The sequence below is a fragment of the Callorhinchus milii genome, unplaced genomic scaffold (genome assembly GCF_018977255.1).
Source record: "Callorhinchus milii isolate IMCB2004 unplaced genomic scaffold, IMCB_Cmil_1.0 Scaffold5, whole genome shotgun sequence".
In the NCBI taxonomy this organism is placed as follows: domain Eukaryota; kingdom Metazoa; phylum Chordata; class Chondrichthyes; order Chimaeriformes; family Callorhinchidae; genus Callorhinchus; species Callorhinchus milii.
The window spans coordinates 28,358,709-28,380,051 of NW_024704746.1; the positions used below are offsets into that span (position 1 = coordinate 28,358,709).

At 37.7% G+C, this 21,343-nt stretch overlaps 1 protein-coding gene across 1 annotated transcript; it reads left to right on the forward strand.

Annotated features, from left to right (window-relative positions):
• Positions 1-6,741: 6,741 nt before the first annotated feature.
• Positions 6,742-19,691, forward strand: slc15a5 (solute carrier family 15 member 5). The gene is made up of 9 exons (XM_042335029.1): positions 6,742-7,120; positions 9,522-9,744; positions 10,802-10,971; positions 13,097-13,317; positions 13,806-13,992; positions 15,915-16,103; positions 17,112-17,243; positions 18,894-19,002; positions 19,085-19,691. The coding sequence occupies exons 1-9, from the start codon at positions 6,742-6,744 to the stop codon at positions 19,233-19,235; spliced, it is 1,761 nt and encodes a 586-aa protein (XP_042190963.1). The 3' UTR covers positions 19,236-19,691.
• The last annotated feature ends 1,652 nt before the right edge of the window (positions 19,692-21,343 follow it).

The following is a 21,343-nucleotide window of genomic DNA, read 5'->3' on the forward strand; positions in this document are numbered from 1 at the left end:
ATGATCTACCCAACAAGGTAATCGAGGCAAAGCATTGCGGTTACTTAAACAACAGTTGGATACCACGAGGGGAGAATAACGTACCAGAGGAACGAGAGTCAAATGGGCCAAATCTTTGACGTGTCTTAGATACTAAGTTTGTGAAGGAGTCTTTCACGTAGTATTTTATCAAACGCTTTTTAGGAGTCTAGATATACGATGTCATATAGCTTCCCGCAGTAAATTTGGTTTTAATTCTTCCCACATCCTAACTTCATGTGACTGTGCAGCGTGTGATTCTGCAACTGATTCCTTACCGCACTTTAAAAGGTTTACTGCTCCTAAAGGAACGTTTCTGCAGTCTGCCAGCTGAGGCAGCCGAGCAGGTGACAACGTTGATACGTCAATGGCATTCCTGAAAATGCTTTTAAAGTTTCAAATTTTTGCAATGATTACACCTGATTGCAATAGTTCCATCTGCAGGGTGTGTATCAACACATCCGCAGCAATTACATTACGAGCGTGCAACACACTGAAAGAAAAACAAATACAAAGCACTGAAAGAAAGTCATCGCAAACGCACTGAAAATAAAAGCCTTGCAAAAAGGCTGAGCTCTTATCACACCACAATGAGAGATAGCAAAGTTGGGACTAATTTACAATCTTCTGAGAATTGACCCTTTGAGTGTCACGGGCAACCCCAAGATTGGGCAGATAATTTGACATCTCAGGAAACATCTCAGAAACTTGGTATTCTTATAAAGCTGTACTCTTAACATTTTAAGTAAAGATGCCAAATTTAGACAGAATCAAACAGCAATGATATATTTCAAAGCATGTTCTATATGCCTCCCAATGTATACAAATATACTATATGCAAAATATCCCAATGTAGACAAATGTACTATATACAAAATATCCCAATGTATACAAATATCGCTCAGAAATATACAGTCAATCAACTTTACAGTATATTCTGTGAAGCGCTTTGAGATGTCTCAACGATGTGATAAGGCTCTGTATCAAATGTAAGCAATATTATTATTACTGATCTCACACAATTATATTTCTATGAAACTTTTACAGTACTTACACATTTTTAGAAATCTGAACACTCAGTTACCCCTTTTCAGACTTCAAATGCTTTATTGCTTTTCTCCTGTACTTCACTTGCAACAAAGATATCAGGATTTTTTCATGTTAGACCTTGGCACATTTCTGGTTGATAAATTCTTGCAGAGAATTTCTGATAGTCAAATACTGTACATTTGAAATTCTTCACCCAAATGTCTAAGATTCCTAACCAAACTTTTTAATGGCTAAATACTATTCAGTCCACATTGTCACAATGTAATGTGGCACATTGTTGCATTCTTTGAAAATATGGTAATCATAAAGCCAATAATGCATTTATAACTTCTGCGTTTTGGGAGCAAATTCGATTCCATGAAATACAAGTGACATTTGTAAAAGGGCTACATTTGTTTGTAAAAGGGCTATTTGTGCAGAATTGTTATAGAAATGCTTTGACGCAATAATCTTGACAGCTCAAATGTGCTTTAACCACGCAAAGCACAGCTGGAGAACAGGAGAAATGTGCAACCGCTGGTTTTAAAATTATTTTTAAAATGCATCTGAAGGGGAATAATTAGGGTCAAACAACATTTTCTTCCGCAGAGCAGCTGGAATCCAGTCCCCGATCTTTGAAATCTATAATGCCTAGTGTCGCATTCCAAGCAGTTTATTTTCCATTAGATTAATTTGCCAGAAAGATAAGTTTAGTGAGTGAGATGTCAAGGCAAAAGCTGTACAATTGTAAGAGGAAGCTATCGAAATGTTTCGCATTCCCTAGCGAAATCACGCGTGCTCTCGCTCCAGGCTCACCAAGGTAACACGCCTTTGCAATTTGGGTGAAACTAATTTCTGATTTTTAGAAGATTAAGTGAGCAATCGGGAACAAATACGGAGCTCCCATCTTGCTAAATTTCTGAAAACAATCTGGGTGAAATAGTTACGTTTTTTTTAAAAAAACTATCTAAAGTCTTCAAACACAAGAGCACAAGAAACGCAAGAGCACAAGGCTGTGGATGATGGATCCATTCAAACTTTCAAGACTGAGGTGGATAGGTATTTGTTAGGTCAGGGTATCAAGGGATATGGGGCAAAGGCGGGTAATTGGAGTTGAGGTCCAGATCAGCCATTTTCACATCTTCCTATGAAAGGTAAGAATGAAAAAAAACCCTTCAAGTCCATTTGACCTCATTCTTCCAGGATACATAGAGCAGTAGTCCAGCAGTCAAGAATGGATACAGAAAGGTCAAGTTTGGTGACAGCCATGTCCATTAGAAAGGGGACGTTATGCATGAAGATGATGTACAAGTCTTACTTTCTAATATATCCAGAATTTTCACCCCTTATTATTCAAAGGTTTGAAAGATGCCTGCAACCATATAATACGCATGGAAACATTTTCCATTTACAACAAAATATTACAAAGCATTCGAACTTGCCAGCCGGTTTATTATCATAGCCTGTTGACACTCACTACCTAGGATTACACATGAACAATAGGCACATGAAGAATATTTTCATGATTCTGTCAGCTAACCATTAATAACTAAAATGGCATCATCCACATAGAATATGCAGTTTTCACAAATTCGCAACAAGAGAGCTTCAGATAAGCATCACCTCGATTGTCGTGTCAAGTTGATAAAATGTTAAAACGTGGACTTATTCAAATAAATCCCAGCACATGTTCTGCAACAAACCCCAAAGTGTGTGAGTTCAGCAAAAAAAAAAGCGCGTGGAAGATAAATGCATATTGTACACTGTAAGGAAAGAGTTAAAATTCTCTCCGGTCAAGGAAGGTGAAAAGGAGTTCACGAAAAGACTTAGCAGATGTGAGTTGTTTGTCCATTTTGGAATGTTATTCTTTTCAGTTCCTCAGCACTAACCAGGGACACACATGTGGTTTTCTCACTAAGGGTTTGGATTAATTAGGATGGTGGGTGCTGCTATGTCTATGGTAAGCTGTTTATAATAATACTTTTTGCATTTGATACAGCACCTTATCAAGACGTCTCAAAGCGCTTCGAATGGACTATGTTTTGTGGGTGATGGTTTATCATAGAATCATTGAAACTTACAGCACAGTAGGAGACCATTTGGCCCATTGGGCTTGTGCTGGCACTTTGGAAGAGCCACCCAATTAGTTCCCACTCCCCCTCCCTTTGCCCGTAGCCTTGAAAATATTTGCTTTCAACTGTATATCCAATTCCCTTTTGAAAGTTATTATTAAATCGGTTTGCACCACCTTTCAGGCAATGCATTTCAGAGGGTAATAACTCATTGCGTAATGTTTTTTTTCTGCTCAGCAATATCAATAGCAAGCTATGTAGTTTTAGCTGATTAGACTCCAGCAGCTACCCCAACTCACACTGTGAGGTCCACAAGCCTTGGCTCTTGCCAACCTGCACCTAATACTTTCCCGAATTAGTTAAGAAGGATGCATCCCTCCAGGGAGAGAGAGAGAGAGAGAGAGAGAGAGAGAGAGAGCGCAATCCATTCCAACAATCTGTCTCTGGAATTTCCTTGTGTAGGTGGGATTCATGCAATTCGCAGTTTGGTTTGGAGACTCTTCTGCATGGTGATGGGTTTCCACATGTGTCAGACCCCCGGCTGACCAAAACAAAATTAGCAGCTACTTTATTATGTTATCGTAATATCGAATTGTCGCTAATGTACTTGACTGTATTTTAATTGAGACTTTGTTATGTATGTTTGCTTATACTGTGTTTATTTTTGTTGAATTGATTGAAACCATTACTGGCATGGCGTGTGGTCTTGCAAGTAAATGATAACACTGAAAATAAAAGAGCTTTCAAATTCATTTTTATTTTATCAGCAGATCTATTTCACAAATCATGGTAAATACCACAAATATACAGTGCTACATCAAGTAATTTTACACATGACTCACTCAAGAGTCTAAACCCCAGCTCTATCGTTACACGAAATGCTTGACTATTAGTGTGAGAATCTATGAAAAATGAAAATGATCATAAGATGACAAAATCCCATACAAGACATTTTTAGCTTTACAGAATTGTATTAGTTATACATAGGCAAAGTTCCCAAGTGGATTTCTACATCATAGTTTAATTAGCACGTATGAATTTTACACTGCTGAGAGCAGGTCATTATAAGTGAGTGATAACCTGGTCAGAATTTAATTTAGGTTTAAATCTACATTGTTCAGAGTGGTTTAATTGAGGAATCTAGAACAAATTGTTCATAATGTCCAACTGAAACAGCATGTCTTTGAACCCACAAAACCACCAAGTAGTTCAAATCTCTTGACCAAATTCTCTAGATTCATGCAAAAAGTTTCCCAAAACTGTTCATACAGTGACAATGCACTGACTTTCAGACATCAATTTCTATAAAACTACACTAAAAGATTTCTTAATAAAATTAAGGTGGAATAAATGATCAAACATACTTTGGCTGAATTGGACAAAGCCTTACTGGATATGACGACTGATCATAAAAATATTGAGGATACAGGTTTACATACTATCTAATAAACCAGTTTTCCGAATCAATAACAACTTGGATTTATATAGCGCCCTCCACGCCGGACAGCGTCTCAGAGCGCTTCACAGTAACGGATCCCGGGGCCGAGCCGGGGGGAGGGAGGAGCCGGGGGGAGGGATGAGGAGCCAGGGGGAAGGGGGGGAAGGTGACCAAAGGCACGGTCAAAAAGAAAGGTCTTCAGCAGAGACCTGAAAATAGGAAGAGAGAGGGCGAGGCGAAGGGAATGAGGAAGGGAGTTCCAGAGCCTCGGGGCATAATGGCTGAAGGCGCGGCTGCTGAGGGTGGCGCGGAGGACTCAGGGGACAAGGAGGAGACCAGAGCCGGAGGAACGAAGGCAACGGACACTGTTTTGAGGGAGAGGTCAGAGAGGTAGGGGGGTGCAGAGAAGTAGAGGGCTTCGAAGACAAGGGTGAGGATCTTGAAGTCAGATCCTGAAATCCTCTCCCTTTTCCATAGATCCAATATAAAGACAGCTTCAATAAATTCCTGACATTTCCTTCCTGCAAATTCTCAGTATTATCATCTGGGAAATGGCATCTAAAGAACTATAATTATAATTGCTGAAGCTTACTGACAAGTTCATGTTCAATGGAAAGAGGCCATAACCATTCCACATAGCCTTTCTTGGTTCATTGTGTGCCTAGACCTGAAATAAGGAATAGGGACTTCTTGTTTTCCACACACATAGCCTTTAAAATTTATTTCTCAATTTATTTCAGATGTATTTGCTAACTATTGTTATTATAATGAAATTTGTATTTTTTTTCAAAAAGGTATTGATTCTAATGATTAGTTCTATTCAAATATTCCCTATTTCAGGACTATGGGAGAAGAATGGGGTTTTGATGTTCAAGTTATTAAAATCTCAGTGAAAATATTGTGTTCTCAAGTCATCTTTGCATTTTAAAAAAGAACATTCTAAAGTTGTACTTCCATAGCTACAATTTTAGAAAGTTTTTATTATTATTAATAAATAGCATTGCGTTATCCAATTGATCTTTGTATGCTACAGATGTTAAGGTATAAAGTTCAACATTTTTTTCCCTGTAGAATCGGCAATAAATCGTGACACATTAGCGCCTAATATCTGAACATATTTAATGAAATTCTTGCTGGTATTTAGCATCTCTGTACTGATACGTGACTAACATAACACAAAGCATCTAATATATGGCCAACAAATCAATCATCTTGTTACAGTTGGACATAAATATGTATGCGGCTCCCATTTGGACTAGCAGTGAGCATTTAGTGTATATGTGATTATTACATTTCAAAGTCATCCTGGAGTTCATAGGAACACGTCAATTCATTAAGGCATTCACTGTTATGGCTAAATTACAGGTGGATCATGAACAGATTTTTTAAAAGCAAATTGACAAAGAATAACACAATTTGTGAAGGCTGAAAAGTTGTGTCTCCTTCAGTATCTTAAATATATTTGGTATATGCATATCATATACTATTACATTATATGCAATATATTCTGTGAAGCGCTTTGAGATGTCTCAACGAAGTGATAAGGCGCTATACCAAATTCAAGGATTATTATTATTATTATTATCTGATAGCACGTGTTACTGTAGAGTTAACGGCCCACAGCTCTGTACGTTCTGAAGGAGCTCGATCGACTGAGAATGAAAAGCCTTTTCACAGCCGTGCTAAACTCTTACCTTCCAATTCGCACAGCCGGGCGAAAGAATACCCATTCCTAATTAGAAACCAGAATCACAGTGTGTCAGAGTTGGTTCTGACTGCCTTCTTTTTTTTTTACCGCCTCTCTTTTATTTTGCAGCGCACAAAAATGTATTAAAACTTGAGATAGCTTTATGCTATCACACGACTACATCCATTGCTGTCACATCATTCTTACCTGGTTTGTTAGGTGTGAGTTACTGATCGTGGTGGTATCGTAACTATTAAAATAGGTGAACTAGACAAACAAAGGAAAAAAATCTATCAGTTGAAACTCTCCCCCAAATCAAATAGTGATTCTACCGTTTGGACGTCAAGGTAGCATCAACCTGTGACAAACACTTTGAAATAGTAATACTTGGATGTGGAATTCAGGTCGAACGTAGTGTTAACCTGATAATGAGATAATAAGAACTTTTGGCTCTTTTGCTGAGTCCCACAATCACTGTGGCAAAGCAGAAAGCCACTATGGCTGTGATAGATTTGCAAAATCTTACTGCAAAAGAAACAGACTCTCTGAACCCTTCCGATAGCCGAAAGAGAAGGAAACCGAGGCGATTCAGAGCAGAGCGGAGTGCCGACACACGCTATTCTCGAAAGAAACTGCAAATAGTCATCTGTCTACTGTTGGTAGAGCTGTGTGAACGCTTCACTTTCTTTGGCATTGTCTGCAACATGATTTTCTTCTGCACTCTCAAGCTGGGCTACGAGAATCACCAGGCAGCCATCGTCAACTTGTGTTTTGTTGGAGCCAGTATGCTGACTCCAGTGTTTGTTGGATGGTTTGCAGAATACTGCATGGCTAGAACCAAAGTAGTCTACATCTGTGCATTCCTTCATTTCCTAGGTAAGAGTGTTACACATCCAATTCACGTTTCCTATTGTATGATCTGTTGTTACTTGTGCAGTACTCTAATGTTCATGTTTGTTGTTTTTATGTATCCAACATTGCTTCTTGTTCACTGTCACCATCCAATAATAATAATAACAATAATCCTTGCATTAAGCACCTTATCACGTCTATGAGACGTCTCAAAGGGCTTCACAGAATACACTGTGAAACAAATTGACAGTATATTTTGTGGGCGATGCCAGGGCCAATGCAATCTCAAGACTATCTCCCAGATGTTCACGTTCATTATTGTTTATATATTATAGATTCACACAATGGTAGTAAACTCATGAGTTTCTTTAAAATGAAGATTAACAATCTCTCTTTGTTATTTCTTGAATTAAATCGTGATGTCAGTTTTGTTCAGTCGGACAAGAATTCAAAACAAGATGCCACATTGTTTAAAGTAAACTACTGTTCATTTTAAAGAACTACGTGTGTATGATCTTGCAAATGAATCCTGGCTAATGACTACAGCATTAAATCAAGTGAATTGATCACTAATGGAGTGTGCATCAGGTCACACAGTATCCATAATAATGATGTCTTTAAATAGTTTCGGAGATAACCTTTGGTCTTATTTTGGTATTTTCAAATCTAACTGTAGGGTCTTTGGTTTTGAGAGCAAAACAGGTTTTTCAATGAACAGTTCTTTTTTAGAAGTGTTTTTTTAGATCCATTCAATTGTAACCATGTTACAAGAGCACAAACTGTAGTTGGTTAAATACAAATGCAATTTAATATTTGGAATTTGTACTGTGTGTAGGAGTTAACGTGGCTTAAGAAAACAACACTGCATTGTTCAAAATTTTGGCTCGATGTCAATAGTAAAGCTTTTGTTCTGAATTCCTACTCTTAAGAGAAGTTAATAAACCTCAAGGACACACATAAATTGTTAGTATCTTACACATTTAGGAGTAATGGATAGACCTTTTCAATGTAAAATGCACTGTGTGAGGAGACAAATCTGATTTTGATCAGGTCTGTCATCTGTGCTCAAGTTTAATATAGTTTGAACACAGAAACTAAGATAGAATAGAATTTGCAGGCCCCAAAAGAGTTCTGAAACCTGGAAGTATGGAGGTGGACAGCTAATAAACTGTTTATTAATGTTGTCGTTCAGATTTAGATGTGACATTCTGTTCTAGTTCTAATGTTAACCAATATTGCAGTGATTAAAACTTGCATAGTTCAGTGTCTAATAATCATTGTTAATAATATATTCAGTCTGGTTAATTAACTCCTGTTTATGTTATATAAGTTCAATCGCTGCACTATTTTTCCATAAAGATTTTAGTGATTCAAATTCACCTCTGTAATTGATGGCTGATCATTTTATTCAGCTAAACAATGATTAAGATAGTTTGACCGGTTCTTTGTTGATATAAAAATGTAATAATCCTTGCTTTTGACATAGTGCCTTATCGTATCGTTGAAATGTCTTTTGAAATGTCGACATTTCACTGGAGATATGCATATATATGACTCTGTTTACCTCGCAGTAAGTAGGAACCCGGATGTTAGTCGATTGGCGGATCGCTTTTCCGGGGATAATAATCCTTTAAAAAAATAATAATTGGAAGTGTACAAATGCCAAATTAAGTAGTTCAGTGGCTGGAGCACTCGCCTCGAAAGCGAGAGACCTGGGTTTGATTCCTGGCAGGGCAAAACCTCGGGCAAGTTTCCTTACTCCACGCGCTTGATAATAATCCTCAAGAAAAAAAAAGAAAAAAAAGAATTTGGTCACTCAATCCACGACTGTTTGTTGGACGCTGCTGTGCGAAATTGGCTGCCGCAATTTTCCCACAAATATACAGTCAATTTACTTTACAGTCTATTCTGTGAAGCGCTTTGAGACGTCTCAAAGATGTGAAAAGTCCTTTATCAAATGCAGTGATTATTATTATTATAATATGCTCTAGTCAGCCACACGAAGAGTACTGCTTACAGTTCTTGTCACTGTGACATAAGGGGTCTGTTCAGGTCTTAGTGACAGACAGAGGAGAGCAATGAGGATGATTCACATTGTTTGTGGAATAAGTTACGAGCAATCATTTGAAAAGCTACAGCTCTTCAGAGCTGAAAGGAGATATCAGAGAGGTTGTATTATTGTAGATAATATTTTGTGATATATCAAAATGCGCTATATCAAATGCAAGGATTATTATTATATATTGTAACCGAACCAATCTTGTGATTTACTCTAATGTGCAGTGGTTGCGTATTTGAAGATGAACACCTACAATTAATTTGGCAGATAAAGAAAATTAGAACTACTGTATCTAGTTGTGAATTAAAATAACAAGTTATGTTTCCGATAACCACTAATGAAAGTTTCTCTGTTTGGTTTTCCAAGGCACTGCGATGTTACCCGTTGTTGCATTCCCGTTTGAGGATTTTTACATTGATACTCATCACACTATTCACACTCTGGCTAAAAGGGAACAGACATTACTGTTTTATATTGGTCTGTTATCAGCATCATTGGGTTCAGGAGGAATCCGAGCCATTGTCTGCCCTCTCAGTGCTTACAAATTACAGGACTATGGCCAGAGAGACGTCCTAACTTTCTTCAACTGGTTAGTTCTTGAACAAACTTGGTTTGCAATTTCAAGTGATAATTTTTTTAAATTTTTCGGTTGAAGATATGACATTATGTTAGAATGTAACTGAATCGTACATGGTCCTCGTTATAGCTTCTGCATTTATTGCTTTCATTCTAAAATATCAGTTTGGAAAAGTAGAGCAACAATAGGAGAAACCATTCGATGGCTGCCCATTTATACCTAGTAATAATAATAATCCTTGCACTTGATACAGAACACGTTATCGCGTGTTCAAGACGTCTCAAAGCGCTTCTCAGAATATACTGCAGAGTGAATTGATTGTATATTTCGTGGGCGAAACGTCTAATCCAGAGGATGGCAAAAACATACTACACGAAGCAAGATCCTGAAGTGCACAGATAAACCAACCCCCACTCTCCCCTCCCCAAAAATATGGTACAGAGTAATTGAGCATCAGGATACAACAACAACAAAATTACATTTTTAAAGTGCCTTTCACATCGGGTGGACGTCCAAAGGCGCTGAAAACATATGAACCATTCAGTAAATGTCATTGTGATTTTGTGAAAGGTAGATAATGTCTGACTCACCTTATTTGCCTTTTTTGACAGATAAAGAAGGATAAATTTATGTAGTTTATACAGATTTTCAGAAGACATTTGATAAGGTGCCATATAAGAGAGAGACTGTGGGCTAAAATGAAAACACATGTAATTAGAGACAGTCTTAACACCATGGATAAGAAATTGGTTGGGAGGTAAGATGCACAGAGTTGAGGTTAGGAGGTAGTTACAAATTGTGCCCAGTAATCAATGCTGAAACCTCAGGTTTTTAATGCTATAAATGTGACCTGGATATTGGAATAGAGAGGAGTACATACTAATATGTTGACGACACTATGTTAAATTGTGGAGAGTAGAAAACTGCAAAGGGACAAAATGGATAGAGTAAGATAATAACTGTATTATATTTTATGAAATGACTCATAATTTAAAATACAGTCATCATTTAAATGAATCGACAGTTTGAAACATATTTTGAACAGTGACACTGGTATATTTTTATGCAGGTTTTATTGGCTGATGAACCTGAACTGTGCAGTGGTGTTTGTGGGTATCGCCTACATTCAACAGTCTGTAGCCAAAAACCTTGGCTTTCTTATTCCTTTCACATCAGTCCTGATCACCCTCATCACTGTTCACATGGTACAGAACAGACTTATCTACCGGCCCAAGAAAGGTGAGACTGACTACCTGTGTCCATTACAGGCAATTCTGGGCTTCCAATATGATGACAATTGTAAACAACTTGAAAATGAAAGATTTTAATGATGTTGGCAACAGTTTTCCTTTTCGCGTTTGTATTAAATTATTTCAATTTATCGTTCTGATTAACTGTACATTGGCACAAACGTGAAAATCATACGATTCTTTATCCCATGTATTTTCATATTGTATTCTCTGTAAAACACTAAAGCAGCTTCCCCAAAGCAGAACTAATGCGACTGAAGGAAAATTGCCTGTTTTAATAACTCATACTGTCCAGTAAGCATTGATTATTCGATTGTCTGCAAAGTAGTACCTTGTTTCTGCAATAGTGCTAATTACTGTTTGAAAATGCATTGAGCTGTGGTGAGATAAGTGACTCTTAAACTGTCTTGAATACTAAAAAGTTCAGTTCACTGCTTTGTTTTATCAATCTGTTTTGTTTTTGGGGGATTGATCTGCGCATTGTAACTTAAGGTCATCAAGGTTAAAAATGCTTTGAAGTTCCAGAGATTTAACTTTAAAACGAAGAGTAGACAATTAATTACTTGTAAAGGGGAGCAATTAATATGTATTCTGAAAGTATTATTTCACGCACAACCTAACTGTAATTCAGTGACCCTGGTTCAGTCACTGACAAGAATGTGGTTTGTTGTTCAACAGACCTTTGAAAATTTAAGCAAGTCATTAATTTACACCATGAGTGGTTTAAGGATCACTCAAGACTGTCATTAAATACAACAAAGGCAGCAAAGCAATGCAGTTTGCATTTCTAATACGCATCCTATTTAGGTTACAGTGACGCCAATGGATACTAAAGCAAAATGGTAGATTAATTAATGACTGAATAATTCCACTACCAGAAAGTTAATTTGGGGATTTTAGCAGAAATTAGTCAAAACAAGTGGAGTCAGATTGATATCAGCAGCTTAAAGGTAATGATGAATTTGTTTTGGCATTTTGTTTTACAATATCACAAGTTATAACATAACATAACATAACATAACATGTCGGAGCAGGAGTAGGCCATTCGGCCCTTCGAGCCTGCCCCGCCATTCAATCATGGCTGATCTTCTAACCTAACTCCAGCTAATAACCTGACGCTGCCTTATCCCCATATCCCTTAATACCTTTTGCAATAAGAAATCTATCTATCTCAGTCCTGAATATGTTCAAGTACTGAGCGTCAATAGCCCTTTGGGGTAGTGAGTTCCATACATTCACCGCCCTTTGAGTGAAGAAGTTCTTCCTCAACTCAGTGCGAAAGGGTTGGCCTCTGATTTTAAGGTTGTGACCCCTGGTTTTAGTTTCTCCAACCAGGGAAACAATCTCCCACTATCTACTCTATCATACCCTTTGATGATCTTATAGGTTTCTATAAGATCCCCTCTGATTCTTCTATATAAGTTATAATAATAATAATGATAGTAATACTTGCATTTGAACTAGTTGCACTTCTCTGTATTGTAATATTTTATTTTATCTGTGAGACCATTTAAAAATACTGTATATATAGCTATAATGTTTTATATTGCCTCAATGAAATTAACTTTATGTGAAAGACCAGGCAGCCTGAAGGTGTAAAACATTCTTTACGTAAAAAAATTCTCATTTAACAGTAGTTGTGACCCTTTACTTCACTTCACTTTATTTAAACTCAATTATAAAAAATATCACAGATTAAAAAGGCTTAAAAAGGGTTGTGGAGTCCTGTAATTCAGTGGTTAGAGCACTTGCCTTGAACACCTGGGTTCAATTCCAGGCAGGGTGAAACGTTGGGCAAGTGTCCTTACTCCATACGCCTAATAATAATCCCTCCAAAACAAAAAACAATAATAAATTGGTCATTTTCAATCATGACTGTTTGTGGGACGCTGCTGTGCGAAATTGGCTGCCGCGTTTCGCCCACAAATATACGGTCAATTTACTTTACAGTCTATTCTGTGAAGCACTTTGAGACGTCACGAAGACGTGAAAAGCGCTATATCAAATGCAAGGATTATTATTATTATAAGTCTTTAAAAACGAGATACAGTAACAAATATGACAGTCACACTGGACAGGGATCCCTGATGTATCTTTATGATAAATATTTGCAGGTGGCTCCTTGATGGGAACATTTGGGGTTTTTATTAATGCCTTGAAGATGTGCTGCATCAGGTACCGTCACATTAGTGGAGACGTGAGCAGCTGGCTGGACCGGGCGAAAGAAAACCATGGCGGTTGGTACAGTGAGGCTCACGTGGAAAATGTCAAACGCCTTGTCAGATTATTCCCGCTGTTTGCCTTTCAGATTTTATACAGGACCTGCATATTTCAGGTGATCCTCTTACTGTGTTTTTCCTACACTTTATTTGTGTTTTAAACTGATCCTTCATAATACCACTATTGCCTCTAGCTGGTTGCGCTCATGTTGGCACTAAATAGCGGGATACAGCAGTAAGCGGGTTTCGTACTTACATTGGTGGAAATATTGGAAACATGATCAGATTCAGATTCGAAAGTAGCTTTCAAAAGGGAATTGGATGGGTACTTAAAAAGGAAAAATTTGTAGAGCTATGGGGTAAGAGTGGGGGTGTGGGACTAGTTGGAAGCTCTTTCAAAGAGCCGTCACAGGCACAATGGGCTGAATGACCTCCTTCTGTAAGATCCTATGATTATCCATGACTTTGTGTATAAAATAATGTTTATCGAATACACCTTTTGTTTACATTGTTTGCTGCAGCGTTTGTCAGAATCATGCTTAATATAATTTATTATTATTTTATTCATATCGTTATTGATTAACGTGACTATTTATGAACACAGGTTCCTTCGGCGTATTTCATACAAACAATGCACTCCAACCTGAAACTGAGTGGCTTACTGCTCCCGATAGCAGCAATGAATGTAACGGGCATTATTCCTCTGCTGTTACTTGCGCCTTTCCTGGAATATGTTGGATCTTGTCTGCTTTCAATGCATAGACGTCCATTGTCCCCATTGGTACAGATAGGTAGGTATGACACAGGCTGATCAGTATTACTGCATTATTGCTAACATTTCAGTAGAACCTTTCACACTGTTTCACCTGACTGCAATGATCTCTTTTTGCAAGCTTATTTAGAACAATGAAATGATTACGATTTGTCATTTACTTTAGGCGTATTTTTATGTGTCTCCTGATTCTCATGTACCTGGAATTACGAACATCTTACATTTCTTCGACTTAATGGCAGTTTGTTAAAAAATATATAAGTTGGCTTAACGGATGGTGCACTCTTCAAAATTAATATTGATTCTACACGATGTCACGGGCAATAAGTGGCAATATTACTATGGAACTTAACGTAATAACTACTGAATAACTAGAGGTGTGGGGGTGCTTGGGAACAACAGGAAACAGAATAATAAACATCAACGAAAATGGAAATCTTTTACTCATTCAGGCATAACCTCTCCGTCCCCACATGAAAATTCTTAATAGCCAATTCGAACAGCAAAAAAAATCTACTGCTAATTGGATGTCTGGCTCTCACGACACAGAAGTACATCATTGTATCAGAGCAGATGTCCTGTGAGTTGCCACGATGTGCTTCTGGTTACAGGGAGAAGTTACTATTTGCGACTCGGAGACATAAATATTGCTCCTGCTTTTCCATTCAACTTTCTCCTCTTCAACCCCACCCTCCGCTCACCCCCCTCGGAATTGGTGAGCATGTTGCGACGTCCTCCTGATGTGACAGTCACTGCCTGAGTATCAATTGTGTCATAGCAGATCGCCACGATTTAGACCATCTCCCTCTCTCCCATGTCATTTTCTTATTTTTTTTGAGGGATCATCATCGTATCTGTTAAATTAAAACAGAAAATCATTCAGGCTTTGAAGACTGTTCATATGGCTAATAATAGTGAAAATGCTTAGATTTAAGTAACGGAAAATAACAAGACTAATAAGGCATGAAAATTACATAGCAGCCATAATACAGGGCCTCGGAGAATGAATATCGTGCCCTTTTATACTGCTGGAAAGGATTTGATCTGAAAGGGACGTCCTCCCGACGTGAAAGGCGCTACACAAATGTAATTTTGTTGTTGTTATTGTTGTTAACTCTAGAAAATAGCAGCAGGTGACGGCACTCCAGAATCACTTTTGCTGGAACCTAAGGGGACCTGCATTATTTTTTCAATGTTTTTAAAGCAACCAGCTCTTTAATATCACAAAATAACTTAAGATTGATGCAATGCCTGGTGCAGGAATGTTAAAGGGGGCAATTTCTTCTGCGGAGACCACATGTGATTTGTACTATTTCAAGGTGATCTCTAGCACAAAATTTGCTTAGTCGAAATAGTACTCAAAGCAATTTGTGCTGCATTTTTAGTGTCAATCCAACACCATTTTCACATCAATTCTACTTTTCACGATTGCTGATGGATTGCTGATGGATAGAATGGAGTAAATCTTAAAACCCTCATTAAGCGGTGTGAGGACGATGACAAACAAGAAGCAGAAGATGTGTGCACTCATGTTAAATAGCTAATTAACTTTAATTGCTTTTACTAATAGCCTCAGTTGTTTTAGTCAGAATGGTGTGAGATATGCTTTATCTGCGCTGCAAATGATCGACTTGTCAATTTGCATAAATTTCCAAGCACTTCAGAGCGGAATTGATTAAAATTACATTTCTGTGCCTCTCCGTTACTTTTGTTTGTTGTTTTTTTTTGGGGGGGGGAAAAAGGTCACTTTTGCTATGATGGAGTTTACGATGCACAATTATACAATAGATAAGTCAAATATCCAGTTCGGAGAATGGTATATTCACTATCGCGAAAGGTATATATTATTTATCACATACTAATGGCACGCATTTACTTGGGGATGCTTCAGAGCAGGATTTTTGCTTTCTAGATACTCAAATACCTTATTACCTCTTGCAGTTATTGGTCACCTGTTTGCTGCACTGTCGGTCGTGGTCGCTGGGATATCAGAGATGCACAGGAGAAGATTTGTGCTGGTAGAACAGTCGCTTTCGGGGAAAGTTCTGCTCGTGTCTTCAATGCCCTGCTTTCAACTCGCTCCTCAGTATGTTTTGCTTGGAATGGCTGAGGCACTGGTCACACCCGCCTGTAAGAACAAGTATCTTCTCTGACTAGTCATTTAGCGGGAAAACTACATTCGTTCTAATTTCCAAACTCATCTGAGTTGCAGCAATGAAAGCATGCATTATATTCTTTGCTTTTTGTCAGCCATTTCTTTGACTCTGAACTATTTTTTCTATATGATATGCTTAAATCGATGCACTCTGCTCTCCCAAAACACGCATGGATTACTTATTTAGGTACAAACGCTTTATTTTTAAACAGAAATGTTCACAGTGATCAAAGAATTACAGCGGTCAATTTTGCAAAAAGGTGCGTAAATCAATTCGACCAACAAAAAAACAGAAGAGTATATTTTATTTAATAGTTATATTGTTCCTTCCAGAATTCAAATATTCAGATTAATGCCAAGAGCAGCAAAAGCTATTCCTAGCACCAATGCACCCTGACATTTGTACCTTTGCTCATCAAGTGGGAAATAAGACTCACTGAATCCCGTGGCTCTATCGAAAAGAGAAGGGAGTTTCTCTCTCCTGGTGTCCTGGCCAACAATCCCTCAAATAAAATTGGTCACTCACTTCATACCTGTTTGTGGGACACTGCTATGCAACTGGCTGCTGCATTTCACCCACAAAATACAGTCAACCCGCATTACAGTGCATCTTGTGAAGCGCTTTGAGATGTTTCAATAACGTGATAAGGCGCTAAATCAAATGCAAGCAATATTATTATTATTATTATATTACCCTAAAGTGGTTTTATCAAATGCACATTGCTGTTTCAAACTTACAAAATGCATGAATTCTATTCATGGCGTTAATTTCCATAGAGATTTGGTAGCTCATATATAATTAGCTTTTGCTTAGGTACACAAATAAATTAATTAAAAATACAAGTGTTAATTAAAATTATCTATTGGCCGGCACTACAGCAATGAAAAAGATGGGTCTTTCCGTAGCACTGAAAAATAAAACACTTAAACAAGGTCACCAAATGCCTTAAATGATTGAGTTTCACCTTTATCTTTGTTTGCAGGTTCACTGGTCACATTTAGACTCTCCCCTGCGAGTGTTCGAGGCATTTCAATGCATTTCATGACTCTGTTTAATGGTGTCGGCTGTTTTGTGGGTGCGGTTATCATTCAGATGGTATACTTAATATCTGGAGGTAAGAGCAAATAATAATAATCCTTCCGTTTGATATAGTGCTTATAATGTCAAAATGTTTGAACTGTCCCAAAGTGCTTCGCTGGGAATTGCTTTCAAGTGGTGTAACTGTTATTTATAGGCTAACGCATGTGTCATTTGTCACACAGTAAGATACCACAAACAGATATGAACGACACATTTATCTGGGGGATTGTTTGACCAGAAACTCCCTTCTCTTTTCAAATGGTCTCATAGGATCTTTAACATCCCCCTGAAAAGACAGACTATGGTTTAACATCTCATCTCAAGGACTGGGGAGGACAAGGTTGCAGGGCTATGGGGAGAGAGTGGGGGAGTGGGATTGATTTGGAAGTTCTTTTCAAAGAACCAGCACAGACACGATGGGCCGAATGGCCTCCTTCTGTGCTGTATAATTCTATGATTCTATGATTGTACCTCGAACAATTCAGCAGTCCACTGGAGTACCAGTCTAGTTCATCTTCAACCCACAATTTTCAGACCCAAAGCAAGACTGTTACCAATTGTGCTCTGGTGATTTGGGGCTGAGTTCAATCTGAGTAAAGAATATAAAGAAGAATGAAGTGTCATTTTTAAGGACGGGTAGAGGTAAGGGGTTTCCGAGGTTAGGTGAGTTGGATCTGATAACAAAATCAACACCTATTACCGCACATTTTTTAGTATTACCATTCCATTTAAGAATCACCAACCCAGTTGCCAAATCTCTACAAATTTCTTTGAATTATATCAGTTTTCTGCTGACTTGGTCCCCATGCAAATGATTATTTATCTCCTGCACATAGGCATTCTATTTTTAATATTGTGATCAAATCACTTACAGACCACGATCAATAGAGTAAGCGATCCTCGAGAGGAGCTAATGGTTACAACTGGTGCAACTATAGCATCATCAAATTCAACGCTTTGTTTCCTATTATTTAATTTTCAATGTAATCCTGTTTTCTACTGTGTAGTTTGGGTAGGTAGTTTGGTACATATGTGCATGCGACTGCCAGGAAGGTGAACTAGATGGACCTTGGACTTTTTTCATCTCGCATTTTTTATGTTCTTATGTGTAGCTTGGATTAGATGTTACTAGAACAGTTTAAACAGGAAGCCCAGTTAAAACCAGCACAAAGTGCTTACTGTGGAAAGATTAATATGTAGATTTTGTAAGTATGAGATCCACAGTAATTTTCGAATGGTTATTTCATTTTCTGAAACATTTTCAGTTTAAGTACATTGCATTCTAGTCAATGAGCATTTTGTTAACGGCAACATTCATTTAAAGAGAACATTTTATTCAGTCGCTGTTTTTTTTTTGCTGTGTTTGCTTAACTAGAATAATTGGATAGAGCTATTGTTTTTTGCTCACAATCTTTCCGTTATTAAGAGGTATCTATCTATATTACATTTTAGTAGATTCAACAATTCGATTTCAAATATTCTTGGATGGTGATACCTTTTTGAATCAAAATGAGGTGGAAATATAACTAGAATATAACAGTTCTCATTAAGCACGGCCTTAATACAGCTGCTGTCTGGATGAATAACAAATGGATATGAGTTTGATTCATTTTGTTTCAGATTTATGTTAACTAGGTTTCATTACTATCTGTCCATTTTACACTGGCTATTGCTCTTTTACTAGGTGATTGGTTTCCTAATGATCTGAATGCTGGACATTTGGATAGATTCTTCTTCCTTGTGGCTTCCTTCATGCTTTTAAATCTTCTGGGACTCTGGCGAGTTTCGGACAGGTAATTGAACCGAAAGCATTTTCTCTCATTGTACCACTTTAATTTTGTTCAGACGTTTGACTTTCTTCACTTTATTACACAGATACAGAGACCTAAATCGAGAAGATGATGACCAGTGTATTAAAGGGGGGTTTCTGGCGGACAAATTGATGGAACATGAAAAGTCATTGAAGTTCTACGACAGTGTTTTGGAATGTTCCTCGACTTACTTCCCAGTGGAGTCAATTCTCTGAGAACAGATCCAAAGGGGTAATGCTGGCATTACCTGTGTCAACCAGGCAATCTGATTTTTTCTGAATTCATATTACCATCAACATACCGAAGAACGAATGCTCTATTTTTCATACAGCTGAAGCTGTCAGGCCTCTTATTATCATGAATCACCTTTTTTTTTTCTTAGGTACCAGTTCTATTAAATACAATATTGTCACTTTTTTTTGTTAAGTTCTGTGAATAAGGAAACAAAGGTGTTTCTGTCTACCTCTGAACGAGAAATGCAATCAAAAGCTCCACAGAATTGCAGTAGCTGTCACTGCAAAAGCTGAGAATCTTACTTTAAAGTGATATTCTCTGAAGAAAATGGCATCTTACTTTCCATTTATCATCATGTTTATGGCTGGAAAAAAACCCAACATGAACTTATAGCATAATATTACAAGCGGAGCCAAGTTAAATATTTAGGTGAGTAACTGAAACAAATGTATATGGTGGTATTTTTGCACAGTCTGCATTTATGAAATTATAGTTCTGTTTCTTAATACATAAAAGATCAATGTTTCATTCATGATTGTGATTTTTTATATTGCATATTTTATACTTCACTCCTTATCGCAAAATAAATAAGAAAGATGTTTGGATTAGGAGCTACATTTGGTCACTGTTATCCTCCCCAGCCCTAAATGAATGTGATCCACTCTGAGGCACTAAAAATTAAATTTAAAATTCTACTTTCTAAAGTATAAAATCCACCTGCAGTTGAATAGCTAATTCAATGTTAAAGAACAAGTTGCGTCAATAATGTCGTTATGGATCACATTGTTTGTCATTTACACCAAAAGTCAAGAACGCTTAAGGCTATAAGGCTCAACCCAGAACAAATCTGCACGGCAATATGTCTCAGGAAAAGGTTCCATTGCAAATAAGACAGGTAAGGTACAGATGTTTGTGTCTGGTATATATCGCCTTACATTCTTCAGCACTGCATAGTGGATGTCTGATAATCTGTCCTCGGAGATATTTGCTTTTAAAAAACAAGGCAAAATACTGCAGATGCTGGAAACCTGAACTAAAAACAGAAGTCGCTGGGAACACTCAGCAGGTCAGGCAGCATCTATAGAGAGGAAAGGGAGTCAATGTTTCACGTTGATGACCCAGTTTGATGAAAGGTCATTGACTTGAAACGCTAAGTCACTTTCCTCGCTCCGTAGATGCTGCCTGACCTGTGGAGACATTGGCTTTGCTGTTTTATGCTACTTCTCTGAGCGTGGTGAGATAAATCTGCCTCCTGCAAGCAAACTGAAGCAGAAGAGGCTGAATTTCCCAGTGGCAGATGGTCCTAGCGCATTCCAGTGTCAAGTTTTCGTGCCTCTATAGCAAGCTGTACAATCGATGGAATGAAAAAACAGTGGAATGGTGTTTCACGCAAGTGTAAGTGATCACATCACATGCTTTACACATGCACAACGCCATTGGAAGTTGTTTTTCTAACCAATCTCCTACTTAAATAAAAGGCAGTGGAACTCGGTAAAAGAAAGGGGCAGGAGCAGAGTTGCTCAATATTCAGGCACATCTGACCTCTGAGTCCAATATTCCGATATTGTTCTTTGAAAGGTCTCTCTGACCAGTTCGAGTTGTACACATACACAAAGAAAATCGATAAAATCTGTGTTTTCAACATTAGTTTGTTCATTGGCAGTTCCTCTGTTTGACGTTCATATTCTGTGTCACAGGTAATGCTACCGTGGCAATCTACCTCTGGATATCAATCGACTAAATTATTATCGGAGACAGCTTTTAGCAGTTCAAAACCAAAGTGGACAATGAAAGGAAAAGGTAAAAGGTATATAAAGTAGGTTGGAAATTAAAAAAATAACTACAGAAAATAAAAGATTTGGTTGATTGGATAGCAGAACTGAAGTTAATAGAACAAGACAAAGGAAGAAAGACAGTGGGAGAACGGGTGGGAGAAGATTAGCAGAGCAAATAGTTTCTTTTAGTAAATTTATGGTTAATGTGACCTGAATAAGATCATGACAATTGAGCAGCTTTATTGCTAGGTTTGCGCAGTTGTCCAAGCTGAAAATGTAAAACAGCCCACGCAGATTCATTTCCCTGGTTCTGC

Excerpts from the sequence above, each read along its gene's own strand:
- slc15a5 (XM_042335029.1), top strand. The coding sequence starts at position 6,742 with ATGGCTGTGATAGATTTGCAAAATCTTACTGCAAAAGAAACAGACTCT. Across the intron at positions 9,745-10,801 it reads GTCCTAACTTTCTTCAACTG|GTTTTATTGGCTGATGAACC; the intron begins GTTAGTTCTTGA and ends ATTTTTATGCAG. Across the intron at positions 10,972-13,096 it reads TATCTACCGGCCCAAGAAAG|GTGGCTCCTTGATGGGAACA; the intron begins GTGAGACTGACT and ends AAATATTTGCAG.